Here is a 10551-nt window from a genome sequence, read left to right on the forward strand (position 1 = left end):
AAAGTACGCAATGTCGTTTGAAAACAACGGAAAAATCTAAATATTGCATTTTCCACCCACAGATAATAAAGTGTTCAAGTTAGCTCACATTTTTGTAGCACCACAAACGAGTTACTTCATGGACGCAGTTACAAAAAAGTCCAGTCGTTCAGAACACACACAAAAGTGGCTGGCAGACCAAAATAATAATAATAATAACAATAACAATAATAATAACAATTAATAGGCATACATTTTATGTTATTTTATGTGCAAAACTGTTAGCAGTGAAAACAAATTTTAACGTTTTCCGATTGTCCGCTTGGTGTCTGGTCAAAACTCAAACCAAACCTTCATTTGCAGCCATGGGTTACACAGACTTTAAATCTTGCTTATAAAATGGGACTGTAACAAAAGTGGTGACATTTAAATGCTTAAAAAGTGAAAAATAAATTTGACCTTCTTAAAAAAACTGTGTCTGAAAACGGTTAAAAAGAAACATCTCAATGTGAACTAGTCGTCAAAGGCACTCTTTTTTAAGGGAGAAAGTGTCTCGTGTGTTGTATTTATATCACGTTTCTTCATTTTGAAGCAGGTGAAAAGTTACAGACCTGATCTGATGGAAACTTTCAGCAGTACCACGGCGGCTGCTTGTCGAGTGTTTCGAGTGAGGCTTTACAGTAAATGGATATGGGGTCACTTCTACTGTAAAAGCCGAGGTCAACCTATCAGGTAGCCATTCTGTGTTTAAGTGCTCATAAAACACTGCAAACATCTATTTCAAATGTCCCAGCTGTCACTGAAGTACTGGTCCTCTTCCTCCTCCTCCTCCTCCTCTTCTTCTTCCTCAATCCCATTTTTCATGAGGTCATCCAACTCATTCACTTCCTCCTCGTCCTCTTCTTCCACCTTGAGCTGTGCAAGCATGGTTTGTAAAGTGGATTTTACTTCCTGAACCTCCTTCTCTAAAGACTGTGCGAAGGGAGTTAAGGAAGAATGCTGCTGCAGACACACACACATTAACATGTAAATAAAACGCATGCCAACAGACAAATATGTCACATGTGCCCTGACGTGTGCCCCCTGACGGTTAATGGCGATAGCAGCGGACAGCCATAACGTGATGAAGTCATCAATCTCCGATTTTGGCCCACGAGCGGATTATCGGGACCAATCATCGAGTCATACTCAATTTAACCCCATCCAATTATTCGCTATTCATGAGCTCGTCTCAACCGTGAGGCTGGGTGGCAATGTGGGGACCCAAGCAAACAGACTGCCCAGCTAAATTATTCATAAACCATCAATGAAACGGGATAGAGGCTGTCAACAGGAGGGGGATTGTTTAACCTGCTTAGAAACTCAAATTAATCGTGCGAGTGTCCAGCTTAAGTGGCAAATCAAAGGGATGGCTTTGATGGCAGATGGGGCCTGATGGCTCGTTTTGCTGTCTGAATGGACACAGATTGTCCTCATTCATAATTAAACAGCTATTAAAGAGCTTTTCATGAATACTGCAGAGGGTTCGACAAGACTTTTAGGGCGGCCTAGTCCAAATGGGAAGAAACTGCTCAGAATGATCTTAAAAACCCTTAAAACTAACCACAAACACCGACAGGATTTTGCCCACCCTCGTCTTCATTTTCTTCAATCCCAGTCTCCGCGGTTGTCCATACACCTCCTGTTATTGAGAGCAGGGACTCAATTAAGACCCTTAGACACTGCTGTTTTGATCGTACTGTCACTATGGCAACAGTCCCAGCATCGCTAGTTCAGTTTCTGTTCAATTTTCCTTGCAAACCGACAATACTGTCCTCAAGTGTCCACTGCAGTTCTGCACGAGTGCAGTGACTTCAAATATCAGAAATAAGTGACACATAAGGACATGAGAGCAGAGAGGTGGAAAGAGCGCCGGTCTCTGTCTATCTCCGACTGCCAGGCTGCATTGAAATCATGCAAACAGGGTCTGTGCTGGCCCCTGACAGTACAGTGGGGGACGCTCTAAAAAGATATAAAAGCAGACTAACCACAGATCAACAAAAAGAGCCGGGGAGGGGGGCACTGCAGAACACACTGGTTCTAGAGATCGCCAAATTAAATACACAATTAAATACTGTCCAGCACAGAAAAATTGGACGTGACAGAAACTAAGCAACAGCAGGTAACGGTGGCAAATTTTCACCACGCCAATGTTGAAATATTACCTTTTGATTCTGTCTTAATACGCCCACCATGCAGAGGGGAAAAGTGGAGCGAGAAAAATACACTAATCTATTTCCAATCAGCCTTCTAATTAGCACAGAAAATGATGTATTGTGACCTGTAATCAGCTTCAACAGTTTGATTTGAGTCATTATCATGGATATTGTAATTTCCTGCAAACCACATCCAGCAAGTGGAAGTGGGCAAATGGAGAAAGGGAGGGGCGGTGAGGACGGGTGAAGAGAGGGAGGGTCAGCTTGGAGAATAGACGTTAAGATATGACGGGGAGTCATTACAGTGACATTCTTCTATCTGCTGCGGCACTGCCCCTGTCGACCAGCTTTAATCTCAGCCCATGGTGACTGGCAGCCCGCATCAGCGGCCCTCTAATAACCTCACATGGACATTTACCGTTTCATTTTGCAGCTGGCACTTCCAACCTGTCGAGAAAAATCCTGTGCACCCAGCTTACATTTTTGAAGTTGAATGGACAAATAATGTCAGATTAGACAGGCAGATTTTTTCTTCCTTTTTCATTGAATGGTAACGTCACAAAACGCAAACATCAGTCAGTCAGCAGTTAAGCAAGGTAGTTTGAATGTGTACTTTGGAGAGTTGGAAGGTCTTGAGGAAAACTAGGTGTTTCAGAGAAATGGACAGACACACATAACTGACCCCAAGGTGTGAATTATCAGGTCAGTCATGCAAGAGTAATATAGGACAGCGAACTCATTGCAACTAGGAAAACTTGGTGGTTCAAATCAGGCTGACTGCAATCACTCTCAGACTGATTGGTAAAGGTTTACAAATAATGTCAATCTAACAGAGGAACTTAGTCAGCATGTCACAATCAATCTGAGCCACTCTAAACTAGCGGTCACGAGTCACGGATCGGTACCGGTCCGTTCCCGGGGGTTGGGGACCGCTGCTCTAAATCAATGAGTGCAACTAATTTATAAAACCGGACTCAACTCAAATATTCTTATATAAAAGCAGGGCTAGCCAGCACCCATGTAATTTGCAATTAATTGCCCTATTATCAGAAACAGACTGTAAGTGCCAACTTGACCCCATTCAGTTGCAAACTAATAGCACACTGACTCTGTCTTATTGCCATTTGATGCACCAATGTTGCTCTGTAGACAGCAACTGACTATAAGTTGTAAGAGACCTGGACCTTTTCCAAACAACCATTTCAAAGGCACTGGAAGTTCAACACCCACAGCAGCAATGATTATGTTTGTGCCACAGGCTCCAGCCACTGTTTTCCCCACTGTGACTGTAGCATGATGTATATTTACAGTTAATTTAAAGGATATGGGTGAGGGCCTGATCCCGATTCAGTATGGCCATCTGCAGTTCATCTTCCAAGGACATCAGCCTGTTGCTGATCTGCTCACAGCGCTCCGTCAGTTCGGTAGCCCCAGTGTCGCTGCACCCATCCTGGGTAAGAGAAGACAGGAAGGGTCAACAAGGGAAGTTGTTCAAATATAAGCCTCTGATACTGACAATGATCAAAACTTGTGCTAATCTGATGTAGTTCAACCAAAGAAAAGCAAAGAGTTGGGAAATTCACAGAAGATTTCTGTCTCCTAGAAAGTAACATGCACCAAGCTACAAAAACATTGGCTACAGCTCCCATAATGCAACTGGGCAGTTATTTTATTAGCCCCTCCTTGCCTGATAAAAATGACAAACTGTGTTTGCATGTGTATAATGCAGCATTAAAACTGCGACAAACAATAAACCTCAAAGTTATCATCGTGCTTCATGTTGCCCTGGGTTAGATGAACTGTTTGCAGGCTCACACACTGACATGTTTATATATTTATATTTACCAACTACAGTATGCTCTTCATTCAGATGACTCTGTTTATTAACAGATTTTTTTTTTATTATAGCAGCTAACGGTTTTTTGCCATTTTAACCACTTGCAAGTCTCAGTTAATGTGCAACAAAAAGCGTTTATTCGCAAACACACACCTAGAGGGGCAGTGTTTACAACATTAAGAGATATCTGCATATTACATGATGCTACAAGGCTGGGTGCATTTTGAAGAATGGCAGGGATGTCAGGTTGGTGGAAGTTCAGAGTGCAGTAGGGCAGAGCATTCGGGGAGCAACGCTGGCCATAATTAGAACAGCCCCCTTTGCAGACATTGTGTCCTAGTTTCTTCTCTCTTATCAAGCATAGAGAACACAAACGCACACCCAAGAGTACACGCACACTCACTTCAAGCAAACAAGACACACACACGCACACAGACTCAGTGTTCTCCTTAAACAACACAAAGAGTCTAATCTGACTCATAGCTGCAGGTTAAAAGAAAAAGAAAAAAAAATCAACTCCCTGCAGCTCAGAGGTGTCAGAACAATCACTGAAAAGTCGCGTCTCTGGTCTCTGCCCTGGAATAGCTCTCCCACTCTGGATGATGTAACACCAGAAAAGAAACGTACCACAACAGCAAGTGTTGGGGGCGGCAATATGTGCGAGACATCCTGACACAATTAAGGAATTAAGCGAGATTTTTTCAATGCAGAGAGGCCCACAGGAAACAGCATTCAGAGAAAAGATATTTTAGCGCTTGAGGAACTTTGAATGAACAAACGATCACTGTCACAAGTCTCTCCTCTGGCTTCACTTCACCTCGTCCTGGATCTTTTCCCCTCAACAGATTCAGTGAGCTGTTTGTTTATCCAGGTTAGGGGCTTCTCCAGCAGATAAGAGCCCTGGGTTTGTGTAGCTAATTGATTCTTTACTTTCCAGCCTTCAGTCAGCTTTTGTAAAGTCAATACAACCACAGGACAGAAAACAAAAGCTCCCCGTGCAGAATGACACTCTTTAAAAGACACGCCTGACAGGTTGTTTAAAAGCCATTAAAACAAAAACAAAATCTTTAAAAAAAAAAAAAAAAAAAATCACAAATTGTAATGTTGCTCCAGGTGGTGATCAAAACAGCTTTCTTCGCTATCTCTGCCTTTGACAAACAAGGCGACAGATTTCACCGACATGTCAATTTGCATAATAGAATCGCAGGCTTGCGTGTATTGGCGTGTTGATTTCTGTTGTACATTAGCGCTAATGTTATTAAACCAAAGTAAACAAAGCAGACTGGGGGAGCGTGGTGTTGAGGAAATTATTTAGGAATTCAATATTCAAACTCATGTATGCAGTTGTATGATTATTTAAGCAATAATGAGTGAGAGGCAGCAGGTAATTGTGCATGCTCCCATGGGTGCTGTTCTACCCACTTTGCACCAGGCGGACAATACAAAGCAATATTATTGCACTGGCATAGCACTCAAGGCAGTATTTGCTTAAAAAATACAGTGGCTAATTTATTTTAAATAAGAAACTTGGAGTGCCTGACTTTTTTATAAAAAAATAATAATAATAATAAAAACTAAATGAATATAAATGAAAGGCCAGTAATACGGCGGTTCATGCCAAACAAGTTCAGCAGGAGGTAAAAGTCTGTATTTTGCAGCATATTGTAAACAGCAGATCAAACGTAAATCAAGATTTTAGCCTCGTTAATGCGTTAAGTACTTTTTTTATGTACTGGAAAACACATCAAAAATACATCAAACAAATTTCGTATAAGAACCTTTAGTGTGTTGTCTTGTCTTTTGGTCCCTACATTCACACGGGTTCTATTTCTCTCCTACCTTTTGGTAGCCAGCTGTCTGCAGTGGAAGTTACAGAAATCTTATTTCAAATTTGGAGGTGAAACATTCAAGGACATCATCACAGTAAAATGCCAAAAAAATAGGTGTCTCTCAGTGAACAGCAGCCTGCAAGTTACGCACACCCACAACACCGCTGCTGAAGGAAAGCTATTAGCTCATACTTGAAGTACTTTCTAAGTTACTTTTCTTAACAATGATCAATTTCTGGTATATTCAAGTTGCAGCTCCCTTGTAATGTGAAAGGTTGCTTCTTAGGTTTCAACACTAATCCTTACCAACAAATACGTCTGCAAAGGAACATTGTATACAAATATGTGCAGTAATAAGAGAATTCAGTACTGCAGTTATTTTATTACATATTCTCAAGGCAGTATGTAGGTTGAGCCCCAAAAAGTCGGCATGCATCATATGTTCAAATGCTTCCCAGACGTGCCATAAATGCACACAGCTGTCCCAAAATCCAAACCATAAAGAAATTAGACAAAGCTGTAAATCATTTCCTTATTTTGCGGTTTACGTTGAAGTTCAAATCGAGGATCAGAATGGGGTAGAGAGGTGTTTCAAGTGACTTTGAATGTGGCAGTAGAAACTTGGGCTCTATTTTACTTTTTCCTAAAAGCAAAGTTTACAATGTGTGTAATGTTTAACACCAAGCTGACGGTAACTTTGGGGATGTCACTCAAATAAGCTTTGCCAAAACAAAGAAAAATCTTTTCTTTCCTTTCCCCCTCATCTTTCTAGAGCTGTAACTGTCATTTCTACCTGACCTTAATGATTTTGCTTTTCATTGGGGGACAATAGCTGCCATCAACAAAGAACTACAAAAATCAGCCCTTTTATAGTGCGCAGGATTGAGTATACTTAATTTTGTCGCTATTCAAATGTGAAGTGGAATTTGAATACAGCTTCAGTTTTTGAGCACTTCTGTCCTACACTGCAGGATTCTCCACAATTGTTCAGTTTGGGGGGAAAAAACCCATCAAGCTATGTTTTTTCTTTGTGATGTTTGTTTGGCAATGATCTTCTAAACCTGTAGCTTGACTGACATCCAACAGTACGTGTGCTTCTTCATTTGTGCCTACAAAGTGATACATTTCATTTCAGAGGTGGAAAAGCAATGCAGTGTTAAACATTATAAAACAACCATTAGTATACAGTAGCTCCTGTAATACGAGGTATGATGTAGGAACCTGTTGCAAAGCAGTCAAACAAATCTCAACAGAAACCATTCAACATTCCAGTTTAATGATGTATCTACTGTTGTTCAGAACTATGGGTGAGTGTAACAAGACATATGCAAGGACCTTGAAAGGATAAAAGAACAATTAGTAGAGGTTAGAAGAAAACAGTAGCAACACACAAGACCACACAAACTCACACACACCAATCAATCTCCATTGTGGCAGCAGGGCAGCAGCTAAGTGGAAATCATTTACTTAAAGTCATTATGGAAAGGAGAAAGAGGTCAGACGCTCTGCGCGAGGCAGAGAATCGAGCTCCTCCCGATGCTATCACAACACCATCACTGGAAAGATGCCATTAAACAGCTATCACATCATCTGACTCAGTGATGTATCACTGTAATGTCGCTGTACTTTATTGTAATTACCTATTTTAGGGTATCTGGCTTTTTAATAACTACATGTAATGTCATATAAAGTTAGAAAAGGGGAAGGCTTCTCACTTCTACAGCGCCACAGTTAAAATTTCATGTAAATTGATGCTGTCGGTCTCTTAAAATAGATTTTAGAAGGTAACTGAGCCAATGTTTGATAGAAGCTTTGGGTGAAATGTTATCACTGGTAATGCAGGTTGTAGCATTGAGAACCTGTTAAACATGACATGCGTCATTTACTGGTTTGAATTCCTGCGAGTGCCACCGTTTACTGAGTGTATTTGTACTGTGTGGCTGTGTGACCTAGTGTAAATTCAAACATAAAGTTACAGTGTGTAAAATCTCACCACTAGATGTCACTAAGATGCAGATTCCAATTAAGTTAATTCTGTTTTCTTACCGTTCCCAATTAAAGCGCGTAATCCTAACTATGGTGGCCACTGTAGGACAAACATGTTATATTCAGCCCAGAGATTAACCTTAAATCTAGACTGTTTTGTACACACTATTGTAAAATATTTAAACAATATCAACATTTGCCAGCAAATCGGGAAATAAAAAAATGTTTTAAAAAAAGATATTTTTCAGTTTAATACTTTCCTAAATTTTATATTTTTACCAAGAGTCACCTGAAAATCTATGGACACTGTTGATCTCACAGCAAAATGACTCCAAACCACAGTTTTTGCTCAGTAGGCTTTCTGCCTACTGTTTACCTCAGCTGCCAGTGCTGGATGAGAAACGTCCACATCTACTTAAGGAGGCTGTAAAGCTTTGTGAAAAGGAATCGATGAGTCAGCAAAGCTCACTTCTGTCCAACAACAGCAACAATGAGGTGGGTTTTTGAAGACATGATGTACTTTTGTGTCAGCAAGCGCTGTTGTTTTTGCTGCTGTTAGCCTCTGTTAGCTGCTGTTAGCCTCTGTTAGCTGCTGTTAGCCTCTGTTAGCTGCTGTTAGCCGAGGTTAGGGATATTTTTTTTAAGTGGATCTAACATTCCTGGACTTGGAATGGCAAATAACCTCTTATACAATGTGACAATGTAACCAAACTGTTTACCAAAAGAGAAGTGCAATTTCAACCCTAACATTAGCTGGCTGACAATAAGGATGATCCTTCATATCTGGAGTTTGAAGGCTTGGACGCAATTTAAAATCTGCCTCCTCTGCACACAAATGCCAGTCCGTGGCCACATGCATAAATTGTATTCAAGATAGCAGGACAACATGGTAGATACCACAAAACCTGCCCTTCTGCATTTTTAACAGATGAATTCAATGTTCATGAGGATGCATTAGTTTGCCAGCAGCAGAATTAAGCAATCTGTACATATGAATAGAATATCCTTTTTTTCCTATTAAATAAACTCAAAATTGACTGTTACTTATCCCTCATAAGTAACAGTCATAAAAAACATGTTGCAAAAAAGACATGGTGCCTCTCACGTAGATGGTGAAACAGGTGACAGGGGTCATGTTGTTGATAATGTTAGCATTGTACTGATAACATTGAACCACACAGTGATAGTGTTAGCATCACACACCTCTGGGTGACTATCCTCCATGCAGAACAAAAACTCCTCCAGCTTCTGCAACAAAAATGGGAACATTTGTTGAGGCCACACAGTCGTAAGCCTGCTCATGAATTATTAAAAATACAATTATGTCGGCTGTGTACTGTATGTGTGCAGCATCATCATAATGCAAGGAGGCTGTAATTACTCATCAGCAAAACTGACAACAAGAAAATAGATTAACAGACTCGTTTGTATTGCAGGGTTTTTTTGTTAGCATTCAAAGTATGTAATTGTACATTCTTCACTAAGGAAAAGTAATTACTCTACCTACTGGAGGCTAACATATTGTTTGTGGTTTTAAAAAGCAGAGTGAAAACAAATAATCAGCAAAGTTTTAATTATTATTCTAAATTCAAAAGAGCCTTTTTATTTTACTCTGAGGCAAACACAACTGACCCATCCATAACTCTTCACACAGTATCTGATTGGTTTCAAATGCTGCAGTTTTAAACAACTCATATAAACTGGATTGCCACTGCTATCTCTAATCACATCTCGCAGCAGCGTACAATCTGCCTCACACAGTTTTCGAGGTGCAGATTGTAAAGATTAACCAGCTTCAAGCTCCTCTTTTATTGTTTGTTGCCTTGAGATGAAAACACTCATATCTACCAAGCTAAAATAATGTTTGCTGCCAAATGAAAACAGTACCCACTGAATGTGCCTCTTCTATTTCTATAAGCGACAACAGGAAGGTTATTCTTAAAAGTCTTCATATAAATATTAAACGTTTTTACATGCCAAAAAGTTTTTTATTATAATTGTTGCAAAGAAATTCAAAGATAAAGTCATACCCAACATAAATATTACAGGCTGTATTTTGCTACACTGGGTTTCAGGCGGGGGGATTACACAGAAAACACAGCTCACAGGATGAGGGCAAAAGAGAGAAATGGCTGGCTGTCTCACCTTTTAGTTCTTGGTAAAATGTTAGGAGGTTCCAGGCTTTAGGAGGAGAAAGAAAAGCAAAGAAAGACAAAAGGGGGAGCAGAAAATAGATTCATGCAGTTTATCATATGCGGTCAAGGAAAGGCAGGAAAGAAGAAGACATTAATGAAAACTGTGTGTTTATGTATGCTAAGGACAGGTCTGTGAGAGAAGCTGAACAGGTTGCAACAGCGGCAGAATTAAACATGGCAATGAAACCCTACAGCTTCCTGTATATTAGATCCAAAAAGAACGAACGTTTGTGCTTGGAAGCACAATCCAGTAAATCCATACTAATGGGGAAAATGTAGAGCAAACATTATGATAAACAACAATCTGTGAGCCTAAGTAGGAAAGTATAATGAAACATATCTGGAAAATGTTCTATATATATACAGTGAGGCAAAAAAGTATTTAGTCAGCCACCGATTGTGCAAGTTCCCCCACCTAAAATGATGACAGGGGTCAGTAATTTGCACCAGAGGTACACTTCAACTGTGAGAGACAGAATGTGAAAAAAAAATCCATGAATCCACATGGTAGGATTTGTAAAGAATTTATT

The 10551-nt window shown here is 40.1% G+C and overlaps 1 protein-coding gene across 1 annotated transcript in view; it reads right to left on the minus strand.

Annotated features, from left to right (window-relative positions):
* Positions 1-230: 230 nt before the first annotated feature.
* Positions 231-10551, minus strand: part of disc1 (DISC1 scaffold protein) — a 48713-nt gene continuing 38392 nt past the window's right edge. Inside the window, exons 11-13 of the mRNA XM_005742476.2 lie at positions 9030-9074; positions 3501-3624; positions 231-953 (exon numbers count right to left, since the gene is read on the minus strand). Of these exons, the coding sequence (XP_005742533.1) occupies positions 760-953; positions 3501-3624; positions 9030-9074 (363 nt within the window). The 3' untranslated portion in view covers positions 231-759. The remainder of the gene's footprint in view (positions 954-3500; positions 3625-9029; positions 9075-10551) is intronic.

Source organism: Pundamilia nyererei, unplaced genomic scaffold, assembly GCF_000239375.1.
Source record: "Pundamilia nyererei isolate P.nyererei 1_Seehausen unplaced genomic scaffold, PunNye1.0 scaffold00120, whole genome shotgun sequence".
Taxonomy (NCBI): domain Eukaryota; kingdom Metazoa; phylum Chordata; class Actinopteri; order Cichliformes; family Cichlidae; genus Pundamilia; species Pundamilia nyererei.